The sequence below is a fragment of the Podarcis gaigeae genome (genome assembly GCF_964106915.1).
Source record: "Podarcis gaigeae genome assembly, chromosome: Z".
Lineage (NCBI taxonomy): Eukaryota > Metazoa > Chordata > Lepidosauria > Squamata > Lacertidae > Podarcis > Podarcis gaigeae.
Genome location: NC_139691.1, coordinates 2,230,942 through 2,247,611, shown reverse-complemented (window position 1 = coordinate 2,247,611; position 16,670 = coordinate 2,230,942). Strand labels below are relative to the sequence as shown.

General features: G+C 46.8%; 1 protein-coding gene across 1 annotated transcript in view; it reads left to right on the top strand.

Annotated features, from left to right (window-relative positions):
- Positions 1-816: 816 nt before the first annotated feature.
- The window catches only part of PTGS1 (prostaglandin-endoperoxide synthase 1), a 48,241-nt gene continuing 32,387 nt past the window's right edge, over positions 817-16,670 (top strand). The window contains exons 1-2 of the mRNA XM_083721789.1: positions 817-934; positions 1,081-1,143. Coding sequence (XP_083577915.1) covers positions 928-934; positions 1,081-1,143 — 70 coding nt within the window. The 5' untranslated portion in view covers positions 817-927. The remainder of the gene's footprint in view (positions 935-1,080; positions 1,144-16,670) is intronic.

Here is a 16,670-nt window from a genome sequence, read left to right as displayed (position 1 = left end):
GCAGCATGCAAGGCCCTGACACCGAAATTTGTGGGTGCCTGGCCCCTTCATGGGGAATTTTTTGGGTGCTCGGACACCCGGGGCCCCAGGGAGTTGGCACCTATGGCTACCGCACAATACAAGAAAACTCATCAGCTTGTCCCTTCCAGCTTCTGGGCAGCTCATGTGTCACACTCAGGGACTTGCAAAAAGACCCCCATCTTAGGAACACCAAAAGAGCCTGCAGGATGAGGCCGATGACCCCTGCAGTCCAGCATCCAATTAACAAAGATGCCTGTGCGGAACCTGTAGGTAGGATCCAGGCACAAGAGTACTCTCCCATCCTGTGGCTCTCAGGAACTGGTGTTCAGAAGCATTATGCCTCTGAGCATGGAGGCAAAGGCCATTGATTGCCTTTATCATCCATTTACAGATAGGTAGCCGTGTTGGTCTGCCATAGTCAAAACAAAAAAAATTCCTTCCAGTAGCACCTTAAAGACCAACTAAGTCAGTTCTTGGTATGAGCTTTCGTGTGCATGCACACTTCTTCAGGGATCTGAAGAAGTGTGCATGCACACGAAAGCTCATACCAAGAACTGACTTAGTTGGTCTTTAAGGTGCTACTGGAAGGAGTTTTTTTTTTTTTTTTATCATCCATGAATTTGTCCAGTCCTCTTTCAAAGGTGGTTGCCATCACTGTCTCCTTTGCGAGGGAGTTCCACAGTTTAACTACGTGCTTCGTCAGGAATTCTTTCCTTCTCCAATGGAAGAACTCAAGAGCCCATCGGCACAGCCTGTGCAAATGCAGGCAGAGGCAAGAATCAGAAGGAGGAGCGTCCGACGGGGCGGGGACTTTGCCGGGCTGCCTTTGGAGCCCACGGCAGGCAGGAAAAGGCACAGCTATCTGCCTGCTGGATTTACCGTGCCTGGAGGCTCTCTCCTCTTGCAATGTACTGTAAGTCCTGGCCAAGCGCCTGGCCGCTCCCTGCTGCTGCTGCTGCTGCTGCTGCTGCAGCCCCCTCTTTCCCCCTCCAACCCCCAAAGGATTCTTCATCCTCACTCCCACCACTAACCAGCTTCCTTCTTTTTCTGACTTTGCAGGGCTGTTCTGCGCTCTTCCCTTGGTGATGCTGCTGGGGGCCAGCCCTGGAAGTTTCAGCACAGGTAGGGAAACTCTTCCACCACCAGGAACACCTGCAAGCTTTTGTAGCAAGCAGCTTGTGCCAGTGAGACCTGGGCAGTGTGGGTGAGAGACAGAGAGAGAGAAAGACTAGGCACGAATGTGTGCCCTGAGGTCTCTGAGGTCAGTGGCACTGGTCATTCTTGGATGGCAGTGAGGGAGCTGCAGTTGTTGGTCTGCAAAAGGCAAGGGTGACACCCTGCCTCCCTCTGCTAGCCAGATTCCTAGGGTGAGCAGGAGGGAATGGGCTTCGTTTCCATAGGCTTTTCAGAGGTGCCTGTCTGACCATTGCCAGAAACAGGATACCGGGCTACGGGTGGGGGAAGGGTTGGTCTGACCCAGCATTTCTTCCCCCTTGCGTTTTTCGGGATGGGAATTTGATTGGAACCAGGTCTTTGCTACAGAAGAGCTCCGCTGCGGAATACGCAGGAGAGGTTGTACTTTCACACATCCTGAATTAGGAAGCAAGAGGCTCCAGGGCATCTTGGAGCATGAGTATCTGGCAAAGAGGCAGCCAGAGGCTGGGGTTGCTTCTGAGAGGTGTTTGGCTTGTGTGGACTCAGACCGGGCTCAGAGGAGGTAGCGCATCAATTTAGGTGAGCCCTCCTTCACCTGGTGCCCTGGGACTACCATTCCCATCAGATCCAGACTGCTGGCTGAGACAACTGGGAGTTGTAGTCCAAAACATCTGGAAGGCACCAGGTTCCAGAGCACAGACATGTGGGCGTGTTGTGGAAGTTACGGCATGTGCTTAAGTAACTTACAAAGCTTTTATAATTCACATTTTCCATTGTTACTCTTTCATATGATAATCAAAACCAGTGGGCATGTGTGTGTATGTATTAAAGCTTTACCCGCAAGTTAAAAGAAAAGAAAAGAAAAGAAAAGAAAAGAAAAGAAAAGAAAAGAAAAGAAAAGAAAAGATATAAACATTTAAAAGATTAAAACGGATTTGACATTGATATATGAAGGATTTTTAAAATTTGCAACTCGGTATATAGTACAGGGTATATAATTTATATATAATTATTTTCTGCTCTTAAATATTGCTCCTGTTTCTTTCTGTTATTTCCTTCTGTAATATACTAAGCCTTTTAATTTTAAAAAAAGTTATAATAATTTACAAATAACTGTATGACATTTACAAGCAATCCATAGATTGAAACCCGAAGCCTTGCATTCCTAACGGAGGAGAAACAAACCCCATTTTTCTACAGCCTTACCATCTGTCTACCTGCCTTCCCTCTCTCTAATAAGACTTGTTAATTTAATGCTATTGATCATCACCTGAACTTCAGATAACTGCAAATCAGTTGAGGGTGCCGTATGGTTTTTCCAGTTCAGACAAATTATCATTCTGGCAGTACAGATGTTTCTGAGCTATTTCTGAGAGCGAAATACTTCTAAGATGTCAGATGAATGTGCTGCAGTGAACTTCCTTTGGGAAACGGTACGTGAAACCCTTAGGGGGCAGAGGACTGTGCTTGTGTTCAGGGCCAGCTCTGGAGGTAACCAGGCAAAGCGCCCCCAAGCAGGCTCTCCGCTGGTGGTGGAAGCATCTGTACTGGGTGTGTCCCCCCCCTCCCTGGTAGGTAATTAAAAGGTCTGAGCTTGAGTGCCAAGCATGCGCCTGAGGTGAGTGACTTGAGGCTTCCAGCTGTGGAATTCTATCCTGCAATTGGAAATATTTTAAGGGCTCTGGCTGAGGCTGGTGTGAGGCCTCCAGGCCCTTGGACCACACGAGGTGCGTGGTTGGGCTTGGCCTGAATATCTAAGGTGCTCCGTCTTTCACTCCTCACCCCTCACCACTCAAATACCTCCTTCCTTTGCAACCCCTGATGGGTTGAGAAACTGACCCCTGGGTAACCCCAGTGGGAATGAAAACAGCAAAGGTAGAGCTCAAAATCCCCATCTTGTTCAGAGTCAGGGTGTTCTCCAGGCTGCTACTGCTTTAAAGGAGGGATTCAAGTCTGTGCTTTCAGTTTGCAAAGTGTGGCAAAAGGGCTCTGCAACCGATCCATCTTTTTTTAAAAAAGAAACAGGCTTTTTGCAGTTTGGGAAGCCATGGAGAGAGGCATTGAAAAGTGTAGGGTGAGCAAAAGATGAGCAGGAATATGTGTAAGGACCACTTGAGCAAATCAAGATGTATAATAGAATTGTAGAGTTGGAAGGGACCCCAAGGGTCATCTAGTCCAACCCCAGGCAATGCAGGAATTCAGCTACAGAATTCTGCTTAATAAACTTCCAGTGAAGGGGAATCCTCCACTTTCCAAGGGAGTCCACTGCACTGCCATGCAGCTCTTACCGTCAGAAAGCTCTTCCCAATATATGTGATGAGTGTAGGAGCAATGCTCAGAAAAGACTGAATATGAGCTAACTCTGAGCTAACTCTGCAAATGCTAGACACAAGCTATTGTTGATGGATGGATTGGATTTGCACTGGGCTCTTCAGCTAAGAGGGGCTTCCAGAGCTACATTTGATAACAACCAGTTAAAACAGGACAGTCCCTGCCTTCACCTGGAATAACATGACACAAGGGGAAAAGGGATGTGGAGGGAAGAGGAAAAATCAAAACACAGATTTCAAAATAAAATAAAATAAAATAATTAAAAAATTCCTTCCAGTAGCACCTTAGAGACCAGCTTAGTTAGTTATTGGTATGAGCTTTCGTGTGCATGCACACTTCTTCAGATACACTGAAACAGAAGTCACCAGACCCTTATATACAGTGGGAAGAAGTGTGCATGCACACAGAAGCTCATACCAATAACAAACTTAGTTGGTCTCTAAGGTGGCGCTGTGGGTAAAACCTCAGCGCCTAGGACTTGCTGATCGCATGGTAGGCGATTCGAATCCCTGCGGCGGGGTGCGCTCCCGTTGCTCGGTCCCAGCGCCTGCCAACCTAGCAGTTCGAAAGCACCCTTGGGTGCATGTAGATAAATAGGGACCGCTTACCAGCGGGAAGGTAAACAGCGTTCCGTGTGCTGCACTGGCTCGCCAGAGCAGCTTCGTCACGCTGGCCACGTGACCCGGAAGTGTCTGCGGACAGCGCTGGCTCCCGGCCTCTAGAGTGAGATGAGCGCACAACCTTAGAGTCTGACAAGACTGGCCCGTACCTTTACCTTTACCTAAGGTGCTACTGGAAGGAATTTTTTAAAAATTTGTTTTGTTTTGTTTCGACTAAGGCAGACCAACACGGCTACCTACCTGTACACAGATTTCTAAACACTTTCCCCTATATTGACCCAATGCTGACTCAAGTCTTGCCTGATGGAGCTGGCCTCTCACAGCAGAGCCAGGATGGTTGCTCAATAATTATGGACCTTTTCAGTGTTGGCTCCTTCTTTGTGGAAAATTCTTACCAGGGTGGATCCCATTTATCTACTTTATCTACTTTTAGCCGCCAGGCCAAAACTTGCATTTTTAACTCTGGCTTTTGGACCTCCATTAGAATCTTTTCTAGTACTTGTGGCATCTTTTAGTGAGGCAGGATCTGTAAGGCCTGGCTGTTACCTTTACAGGTGTGGTTTCTAAGTTTGTTATTGGCTGCGCTCATTGAAGCTGGTTTTTATCTGTTCACACGGTGTTTGATCACTTTGGGACACTCTGGCAAGAAAGCAAGTAATATAAAAGCAAATATTTATTTGTTTATTGCATTTATATCCCACCTTTTCCAAGGAGCTCAAGGTGGGGTACACAGTTTACCCCCCTCCCCATTTTATCCTGCCAACTATCCTGGGAGGCAGGTTAGGCTGAGAGGCAGTGACTGGACCTCAAGGTCATCCAGTGAATCTCATGGCTGAGCGGGAATTCGAACCCTGGTCTCTCCCAGGTCCTAGTCTAACACTCTAACCACTACACAGCATTGCGTGGAGGAGTCCTACCCAACTGGCCTTTCAGCTCTTCCAATCCAGGTTCCTCCTGCTGCAAACCTCTCCCTACTGGAGCTGAATTTAGTTCAGTGCTGATCTTTCTAACCTCTTTTTGGCACCAGTGATCACCTCTGTTCCATCACCATTGACACCCATTGAGCTCCCACAACTTCAGTTGCTTGAGAGGAATCTGCTTCTGAGCATGTGAAGAATTATTTCCCCTAACCCCTGATTACCAGGCAACCCCCAAGTACCCAAGGCTTAGTGGGTGATAGGGGCAGACAAAAAGTTTCGTTGCATTCCCTTCTCATTCTGCAAACCAAATACCTTCCTTTCTCCTACTTTCAAGTTGTTTCCCTGTTGCTAAATTCTAAAACCTACAGAATGCAGACAAAGGAGAGTTATAGAGGTGGGAAGAAGGGGGGGGGGTCAAAGCTAACTAAACAGCTCTCACAATGAATATTTTATTTTAAGCATTTATTACAATCTGTTCTGGCTTATGTTAGACCAGTGGTTCTCACTTTTTTTCTCTGGGCCACACACTCAGAATAAAAATTTGCTTGTGCCACACTAAACTTTTTATTGATAAGTAATACATTGGAAAACAATAAGAAACAACTCCTAGTAGTGTTCGATTTATAACACTGAAAATAACTGCTTTATAATACGATCATTGGACATCCAGGAAGTATAAAACAAGGCAGCTACATAAAATATAATATTATGCATTATATAATATTATAATAAGTATATAATATAATACAATATAATATGTTTGTAATATAATAGAATAAAGTTTATAATATAAACGACCTCGGCCTAGTACACCTGAAGGAGCATCTCCATCCCCATTGTTCAGCCTGGACATTGAGGTCCAGCTCCAAGGGCCTTCTGCTGGTTCCCTCACTGCGAGAAGTGAGGTTAAAGGGAACCAGGCAGAGGGCCTTCTCGGTAGTGGCACCCGCCCTGTGGAACGCCCTCCCATCAGATGTCAGGGAAATAAGCAACTATCTGACATTTAGAAGACATCTGAAAGCAGCCCTGTTTTGGGTAGTTTTTAATAACTGATGTTTTAATGTATTTTTAACCTTCTGTTGGAAGCTGCCCAGAGTGGCTGGGGAGACCCAGCCAGATGGGTGGAGTAGAAATAATAAATGATTAATAATAATGATAATAATAATAATAATAAAAAACAAGTCTCCTACATATGTTAGGGCTGTCATACGTCTGGATTTTCTTGGACATTACCGGGATTTCAAAGGTAGACTGGGGGGAATTTCTGAAAGGCAGCACTTTGTCCTGGATCTTAGGCAAGTCAGTCGAAAAATCGTGTACCTTAGGTATGTATACAAGCTCAATGAGAGCTGTGTTTGCATTTGTATCACTTGATGCTTTTGCTCTCATTTTGAGAAGACATCTCCCAACATTCTGCAAATTAAAATAATATTTTGATACTATACTATATTGCACTGAAATGTTTAAATGTTTCTTTGATTGCCCTTGAATGTTCCTGCCACAATTGCGGTCCGCTCCTGCCACATGAATGTGGTGCAGCACATGCTTTGAGAACCACTGTGTTAGAACAACATGGTGCCTGCCTGTGGACTTTGAAATCTAAAAGACATAACATAAAAGGACAAAGGGATGGGCAGGGTAGAGGAAAACAAGCCTGCTCAGGCACCCATTGGTTCTTAACTCATCAAGTTCTTGCAATTTCTGGATGGGGTTGAAACAGAACAGAGGCAGAGCCAAGTGAAACTGATCGCTGAGCATTGGCCGATGGAGAGACATTGTACCCCATTCCCGCATTTGCTGTATTCAGTTTCTTGACTGTCCAGCTTAGGCATCTAGCAACCTTATCAGGGATATAGAAACTGAACAGCTGGCATGTTGCAAACAGGGGAAACTGCAAACCTAGCAACTTATTTCTTTTTTTAAAAAAGTTCCCCAGAACTTCAGAGTTCCTTCATGTATCCTTGTATGCTAGTTTTTCAATCTAGGTCAGCAGAAAAGGGGAAATGGGACTTCATGGCATCTGCACCCTGATAACCCCACACTATAAATTCCTGGAAGGCCTTACAAAATGTAATGGAGAACCCATCCACACTTCCCGTTGTCTTGTGGTTTCTTCATTTGTGATTTCAAGCCATGGGTCCTGGAGGTTTTTGCTTTCCCTCGCCACTTTCCCAAACTCACTGCTTATTGCTGAATCGGGACAAATGCCAATCTGCAGAAAACGTGATTGTTGTTGTTTAGTCGTTTAGTTGTGTCCGACTCTTCGTGACCCCCTGGACCAGAGCACGCCAGGCACTCCTGTCTTCCACTGCCTCCCGCAGTTTAGTCAAACTCATGCTGGTAGCTTTGAGAACACTGTCCCACCATCTCGTCCTCTGTCGTCCCCTTCTCCTTGTGCCCTCCATCTTTCCCAACATCAGGGTCTTTTCCAGGGAGTCTTCTCTTCTCATGAGGTGGCCAAAGTCTTGGAGCCTCAGCTTCAGGATCTGTCCTTCCAGGGAGCACTCAGGGCGGATTTCCTTCAGAATGGATCGGTTGGATCTTCTTGCAGTCCATGGGACTCTCAAGAGTCTCCTCCAGCACCATAATTCAAAAGCATCCATTCTTCGGCTATCAGCCTTCTTTATGGTCCAGCTCTCACTTCCGTACATCACTACTGGGAAAACCATAGCTTTAACTATACGGACCTTTGTTGAAAATGTGATTAACATTGACCATAAAGTTTGGGTTTTCCTGGGAAAGCAGTGTGACAAAAGAAAAGCCTCTTGGACCTGTGCCTAGAAATGATGGGGCATTCAGAAGTGTGGGTGAACCCATTGTTCTGTGGGGCCCTGAGGCATTGTTGCCACAGAGTCAAGTAGAGGTCCCCCAGCCCACTCTCTGATTAGCTGCCATAAGGCAGCAAGATAAATTCCTGAAGAGTGGAGCTCCATTCATCAAACAGCAGCAAGAATAACAGGAACATCATGCAGAAGGTGTGTTGGGGCATTGTAATATGTGGATTCCACAAGTTGCAAGACATCCTATTTTCCAGGATCTGACTTATCTATTCCATCTGTTGGTGGGCTATCCACAGGCAGACTCATATTTTCTGAATCTCCAGGAACGCCTTCTAAGAATGAGAAATGATTTTTATGGTGTCTTGGTCCTAGCACACCTGGGGCCATGCTGAGGGGGCCTGGTGTCTTGGTCCTAGCACACCTGGGGCCATGCTGAGGGGGCCTGGTGTCTTGGTCCTAGCACACCTGGGGCCATGCTGAGGGGGCCTGGTGTCTTGGTCCTAGCACACCTGGGGCCATGCTGAGGGGGCCTGGTGTCTTGGTCCTAGCACACCTGGGGCCATGCTGAGGGGGCCTGGTGTCTTGGTCCTAGCACACCTGGGGCCATGCTGAGGGGGCCTGGTGTCTTGGTCCTAGCACACCTGGGGCCATGCTGAGGGGGCCTGGTGTCTTGGTCCTAGCACACACTTCATAGGCATGGATGTAGCACTTGACCTCGCAGCAAGAAGACATGAACAGGGTTTTCAGGAACCTCCAGCTTCCCATAGTAGAAGCAGCCTGGCACTGGTGGGGCATCTGAAGACTAAGTGGACACCCTTTAATGTAGAGCCTCCAGTGGTGGAACAGGCAGTCAACCTTTGCATTGGTGATGGGGAACTTGTAGCCTTCCATATGTTCTTAGATTGCAATGCCCATCTGCTCCAGCCAGCAGGGCCAGTGGTGAGAGGCAGCAGAGGTCCAACAACCACGGAGGATAAGTCTATCAATGCAAGACTGGATTAAGACCTTTAGAGACCCTAAGTACTTAAAAGATGTTGGTGCCCCTGTATATATCTAATTCAAAATATAAACAATAAAAAACCATAAAATAAAATTTTATTTTTTGAAATGAAACAAAACCTACAGCAAGATAGAAAAGTAAGATGAATTTTTGTATACTTCCACTTTATTTATATGGGGGGGGGGAAATCCTACTTTTCTAATTATAAAGTCTTTGATCAGATCCTCAGAACTAATCTTACATGACACATCTGCTTCCATATTTAGTAGAGATAAGGCATTCAACCTGACTTGTTGCATAGTTGTTCTTTTCGGTTTTTAAATATCCCTCAACTGAGAAAATGAACGCTCAGCTGAGCAATTTGCGGCGAAAAGCAATAACAAACCTAGACAGCATCTTAAAAAGCAGAGACATCACCTTGCCAACAAAAGTCCGTATAGTTAAAGCCGTGGTTTTCCCAGTAGTGATGTATAGAAGTGAGAGCGGGACCATAAAGAAGGCTGATAGCCGAAGAATTGATACTTTTGAATTATGGTGCTGGAGGAGACTCTTGAGAGTCCCATGGACTGCAAGAAGATCAAACCTCTCCATTCTGCAGGAAATCAGCCCTGAGTGCTCACTGGAAGGAGAGATCCTGAAGCTGAGGCTCCAAGACTTTGGCCACCTCATGAGAAGAGAAGACTCCCTGGAAAAGATCCTGATGTTGGGAAAGATGGAGGGCACAAGGAGAAGGGGACGACAGAGGACAAGATGGTGGGACAGTGTTCTCAAAGCTACCAGCATGAGTGTAACCAAACTGCAGGAGGCAGTGGAAGACAGGAGTGCCTGGCGTGCTCTGGTCCAGGGGGTCACGGAGAGTCGGACTAAACAACAACAATGTTAAAAATGCAAACTATATAGGTGCTGCAGCTAGGAAGACAGTTGGTTGGATGAATACTTCCTGGGGTTTTGGTTTTTTAAAAAAGAAAAACGCATGTGTACTCTCTTTCCCTCCCTCCCACCATAGGGTTGCCATATTTCAGAAAGTGAAAATTTGGACAGAAAACTCCTGCCCCTCAGCATGGCCCCAGGTGCTTGCAACCCACGCTATGCCACTGATGGTATCCTTCTAGAGGGGTTGTCTAAGTCTGGGAAATTGTAGTCCTTTGAGTGGAATCGTGGGGGGGGGGGTGTCTCCTAACAAGCTAAGCAAACTACACTTCCCAGGATACTTAGAGGTGAGCCACGGCTGTTTAAAGTGGTATGATACTGATTTACAGTTACATTGTGGATGAGGCCATGTTCTTGAAGCAGTAGAATTAGTGGTGGATTGATTCTGCTTTATTAGTTGTTCTGTGATACTTCCTCAGTGCTGCCACTTATTGCTGTTTGGAAAAGGCTGTAGTTCACCAAAGTGGTACCTCAAACATTTGCAGAACGAAACATTGTGAGATTGCAGCAGGAAATTACAGGATATGTAACGACTGGAAACAAAGAAATGTGTCCTCCCCAAAACTTTTGCAGGCATGAAACGTATTGAAAGGAGGATCTCATACTAAAGTCTTGATAGCCTCATGAACAGGGCCGTTTTTAGGTTTGATGAGGCCCTGAGCTCCTGAAGGTAATGGGGCCCTTTATATGTCCAGCTGTCCTTTGTCAACAACAAATTGTCACTGTTTTTGTGTTGAATATATGCTATATGGGAATATATGGACCTAATAGGTATCTAAAGCCATTTGCACATAACAAACAGGAGCCTACATAACACCTTTGCTGTATGTAGGTTTTATTTTATTTCTTTTTTATCTTATAATTTGCAAATGTACATCCAGTTTTTTTCCTTTAATTTTTTTTTGGGGGGGGGGCCAAGAGAGTGAGGCCCTAGGCCTGAGCTTGTTTAGCTTATATGTAAATCTGGCACTGCTCATGAATTGTCACGAATACACAGTCAAAAGGATGCCTGGAGGGACCCAAAAGGAGTCATAGAAATTGGGATCATGAGTAGACAATGTGTTGGCTAATAATTGCACCTCCCTATCCTTGCCCTGGTGCTTCATTAACTTTAATGTAGCCTTTGACGCCTCCCTCTCCATGGAGGCGCAGGTTGCAGCTACAGCAAAGGCGGCCTTTTTTCATCTCCGCCGTATTAAGCAGTTGGTCCCTTACCTTTCTGGCCCCGATCTGGCCACAGTGATCCATGCAATGGTCACCTCCAGGCTTGATTCCTGTAATTCGCTCTATGTGGGGCTGCCCTTGAAGCTGACTCAGAAACTCCAGCAGGTGCAGAATGCCACGTGAGACTCCTTACGGGGTCCTTGCCATGGGATCACATTCATCCAGTGCTTTACCAGCTGCACTGGCTCCCGGTGGAGTACAGGGTCAGGTTTAAGGTGCTGGTTTTAACCTTTAAAGCCCTATATGGCCTAGGACCCACGTACCTATGGGACCGCCTCTCCTGGTATGCCCCACGGAGGACCTTACAGTCCACAAATAACAACACTTTGGAAGTCCCGAGCCCCAAGGAGGTCAGATTGGCCTCGGCCAGGGCCTTTTCAGCTCTGGCCCCGGCCTGGTGGAACACCCTACTGCAGAAGACCAGGGCCCTGCAGGATTTGACCTCTTTCCATAGGGCGTGCAAGACGGAGCTGTTCTGCCTGGCCTTTGGGCTGGACTCAGCCTGAAACCGCCCCCCCTTTCATTTTTATTTTTTTATTTTTTTATGGAATCCCTCATATGGGATTTTGTATATAAATTTTCCCTCGGCTCTTTTTCTAGTCCATGTAGGACCAGCATGCATAGTTGGCCGCGGTGAATATTCGACGTTTTCTCCCCTTATGGCTTTGATCTATAGGCTACCACTAAAACAAGGCAGCATTTTAAGCTGCATTTTAAACTGTATTCTAACTTATATTTTAATCAACTGTTTTTTGTTTGTTTTGTTTTGAATGTTTTTACTATATTTATATTCAGTGTTAGCTGCCCTGAGCCTGGGGAGGGCAGGGTATAAATAAAATTTGTTTGTGTGTGTATATTTTGGGGGGGAGGTGTTCCACTGGTTTTGAAGGATTGAAACTGGAGTATTAGCTCATTTATTAACTGATTGCACCATGGCCATAGCCAGGATTTATGTTAAGGGAGACAGAACCTCAGTTAAGTATTTTTATTGATTTACTTGATTTACAATAAAAAGTAAGTTTTATTGTTCCCCACCCTGAGATTTCATGATAAAAGCTAGGCTACCAACGTCTTTAGTAAACATAGTATAAACTTAAATGAAAGCCTCATGACCCAAAGTGAAGCTGCGTTTCCTGGGTCATAACACAGCATAGTTCCCTGCAGCTTTTGTAAAGTAATGTGTGTGGAGGGGTGTGATTTGAAATCGCACGCCACCCTTGTGAGGGCGGCCAGAGGCCAACCCACACAGGGCTTCTGTGCCTTTCGCAGTTGTGCAGGCGAGGGAATTTCAGGAGGTGCACGTTGTCATGCAAGCGATACCTATTGAAAGGTGCAAGATCCGTGGCTGCTTTTAAAAACACAAGACTACCAGAACAGCCCTGCTGGATCAGACCCATGGACCATGTAGCCCAGCATCCTGTTCCCACTGTGGCCAACCAGATGCCTGTGGGAAGGCAGCAAGCAGGACTTGACCACAAGTCTCCCCTCCTGCGGTTCCCAGCATTACTGCCTCCAGTTGTGGAAGCAGAAGAGAGCCATCATGCCTAGCAGATGATGATCGCCTTGTCCTCCCTGAATCAATCCTCTTTTAGAGTCCTCCAAATGGGTGGCCATCATTGCAAGTTCCATAGTTAACTCCGTGCTGCATGAAGAAGTACTTTCTTTGCCATTGCCCTGAATCTTTCAACATTTAGCTTTGCTGGATGTCCACAAATCCTGGTGTTGTGACAGAGGGAGGAAAGCTTTTTTTCTGCCCACTTTCTTGATTCCAAGCATAATTTTATAACCTTCTCTCAGGTTGCCTCTTTCTTGCCTTTTCTCTAAGCTTGTTGTTGTTGTTTAGTCGTTTAGTCCTGTCCGACTCTTTGTGACCCCCTGGACCAGAGCACGCCAGGCACTCCTGTCTTCCACTGCCTCCCGCAGTTTGGTCAAACTCATGCTGGTAGCCTCAAGAACATTGTCCCACCATCTCGTCCTCTGTCATCCCCTTCTCCTTGTGCCCTCCATCTTTCCCAGCATCAGGGTTTTTTCCAGGGAGTCTTCTCTTCTCATGAGGTGGCCAAAGTCTTGGAGCCTCAGCTTCAGGATCTGTCCTTCCAGTGAGCACTCAGGGCTGATTTCCTTCAGAATGGATAGGTTTGATCTTCTTGCACTCCATGGGACTCTCAAGAATCTCCTCCAGCACCATAATTCGAAAGCATCCATTCTTCAGCGATTAGCCTTCTTTGTGGTCCAGCTCTCACTTCCATACATCACTACTGGGAAAACCATAGCTTTAAGAAGTCCCAAATGTTGCACCCTTTCCTCACAGGGGAGTCCTTCCATGTCCTTGATTGTTTTGGTTACCCTTTCTTGAACCTTTTTGCATCTGGCCATCTATCCACCTTGTTACACTGAGTTCAGAGAGCTCTGCCCTCCCTGCTCAGGTGGGGAAAGGGATCCCCTACCCCACCCAAGGACAGAGAATATGTGAAGCCAGTTGTGGCATCGTTCCCATGCTGCTCCAGGCTTCACAACACCACCAGCATCCACAAGGCTTTATTTTTTAAAGTTAAAGAAGGAAAGGGGGTGGACATGACCCTCAGCCACATTGAAAAGCCTTGTTCACACATTACACTGAACACAGGGTACCTGCCTTTGTCTCTGCACATGTACAAGTGTTTGCATGAAAGAGGGTACACTTGTTGATTTGTACAGGTCAGCTCTTCCATACTCAGGTACACTTATTTGTGAATAATTACAGGTGTGCTGCTCAACACACAAGCTGCCTATGCAGATGGTATGATTGTTGGATGGAATGTGCTAGTATGGTGCAGACTCAGCTCAGCCTGGGCACTCAGCACCAGACTGCATTATCAACTGAGGCAGGACCCTGGGTGTTATGTACTGAGTTGAATAGAATCCAAAATGCAGCAGTCTGATTGGTCCTAGAGCAATAGGATTGAGAATACAGCAGTCTGATTGGTCCTAGAACAATTGGGTCCAGAATGCAGCAATCTGATTGGTCCACAGGAGCCACCCAATCCAGCTCCCAGTGGAAGTGAATCCACCACCTGATTGGCCTACAGGAGAATCCCGGAATTAGCCAATCACATGGGGCCCATTGTGTAAATAATGTATATAAAGCAGACATTTCGTGGGAACTTCCACTCCTCCTCAACACTGTGAGCTGAATAAAGAGCATGAAATCCACACTCAGCTCCGAGTATATTTCACTGAGAATGCACCTAACATTCTCCTTGCCTCTCCATGGCAAAGGTACAAGCAGGAGGGCAAGAGAGTGTTTAGGTGGCCCAATTAAAAAGAGGACCTGTGTTGCTCCTGCGCCTTTAATAGTTGCATGGCAGCTGAAATTCCCTCTTCTGCACTTCTTTTAAAGGTGCAAGAGTGCTTGCCACCTTTGTTCCTAGTCTTCTAGGCAAGCTGGTCAAGTTTGTGAGGAAACTTCTCATTACGGAGCCGCAGAGAAGCTTGCAAAAAGCCCTCTCTGGAGTTTTTTTCTGTCTCATTCCCAGAAAGAAAAATAGCAGCTAGCTTTCGAAGCGGGAAACAGGCACAGCTCAGTCTTTACTGGCCTGAGATAAAGAGTTGCTCCCACTTCTTCCAAACTGACTGCTGTATTAATATGTCAGCCCCTTGGCCTCGTGCATCCCTCTTGCACTTCCCGGAGGTTAACCACAAATGAACTCCCACAAATGAACAATCTATAGGGAGTTACCAGGAAGAGCCACCTCCACACTGTTTTTCAAAGGGACAAGTGAGTTGCGTCCTTTCCTTCCAGCAGATTCAAATAGCTGGGCATTCCAGAAAGTAAAACGTTCTGGAAATATGTGAGGAAATAGATAGGCCTTTTAAAAGGGCTTGAGATGTTTGCTTTAACTTAATTTGCAAGTAAGGCATGGGGGAGAGAGGCTTTGACATTCTCCAGAGGGCTTGATTTAAGCCTTCCTAGGCCCAGATGGTTTATTTATATGTGCAAATGAAACATTTTATCCTCTGGACAAGAACCAGGAATTCTAGCTCAGAGGCTGCAGCCCAGGATAGCGGACACGAGGGATGGGGTTGGGTGGCATTTGCTTCAGAGTTCCTCAAACATTTGTAAGAGCACAGTTTGAATTTATGCATCAATTGTAATAATTGAATCCCCTTTTAAAAATATGGGTCTCCTACCTCTGAATGTTTCTCTTCTAACCTAGGGCTGTGTCCACAATGGCACTCTCAACCAAGGGAGGTGCTGGAGGGGGCGGGGGGGGGGCAACTACCCCCCAAAAGAGCTCATTCTCTCCCCCCCCCCATTGCTGGACTCATTAACATATTGCTACGTGGCACCCCACTCTCCAAGTGATGAGAGACCCCAGGGGTTCCAGGTGCTTACCCAGGTTCAGTTTCCTTGGAGTGAAAGTCACCGGAGATTGTGGTGTCCTTAGGATATGTAGTTTTATTTACACATCTATACAACCTGAGCGTAAGATGGAGAGACTCACAGCATTAACATCCCAATGGGTTTTGGATCCAGCACAGAGCAAGTGTGTCTCTGGGTCTCCAGCTTCCAGCCTGCTTTTTTCAGCCCATCTCCCCCACACCACCCTGGCTCTTGTTCTCCTACCTAGCAGCCAGGTGAGGAGGGAGAGGAAATGCCCACCCATCAGCCTGGAGGGCCTCATCCCTTCACTGTAGCTCTTGCAATGGAGCCCATCCTTTTGGGATGCGGATGAGGACACTGCAGTGGCCAGCCAAGGCCATCGTCTTACAAAGAAACTTCTCTGGGTAGTTCAGCAGTAGGATCCTCTCTTTGAATCTAACGCTCCCCAGGTACAGGACCCCAAGAACTGGAAGGGACACGTGGCAGCATCCAGACTGACCGCCACAAAGCAAAACATCATTCAAGTGTAAGGTAAAGAGACCATTAGGTCCAGTCGTGAACGACTCCGGGGTTGCGGCGCTCATCTCACTTTACTGGCCGAGGGAGCCAGCGTACAGCTTCCAGGTCATGTGGCCAGCATGACTAAGCCGCTTCTGGCAAACCAGAGCAGCGCACGGAAACACCGTTTACCTTCCCGCCGGAGCGCTACCTACTTATCTACTTGCACTTTGTCATGCTTTCGAAGTGCTAGGTTGGCAGGAGCTGGGACTGAGCAATGGGAGCTCACCCTGTTGTGGGAATTCAAACCGCCGACCTTCTGATCAGCAAGTCCTAGGCTCTGTGGTTTAACCCACAGCGCCACCCGCGTCCCTCATTCAAGTGTAGTCATATATTATTTCTGTAGCTTTCCAACAGTGCAGCTGCAGCTCTTGAGGCACAAATGTCTGTGTCTTTTGCAGCTGCTGACAACAGATCATTGAGAACCTAGAAATGGGAAAGCATCTAGCTTACAGCATTGATCAGCCAGATTCCCACCTGGTCTCCACCTCCAGCATCCCAGACCCACCCAACCAGCATGGAAACCGAGCCTTTAGTCACTGAAGAGATGTCTCCTAACCTTTTGTGCTGATTGGAGCCCACCAGAGTGAGAGGAGTATTACCCATGAGGATGGGCTTCCAGAGTCACTTTGTGGGAGAGGTGTGGGAAAGACACTGAGGAGGAATGTGGAGGACCTGGAGAGGATAAGAGCAGACAAGCACGTACAAATTTACCAGCAGCCTCCTACTCTAGTGGTGATCTTGGAAGCTCTTTTCTGACTCCATTGT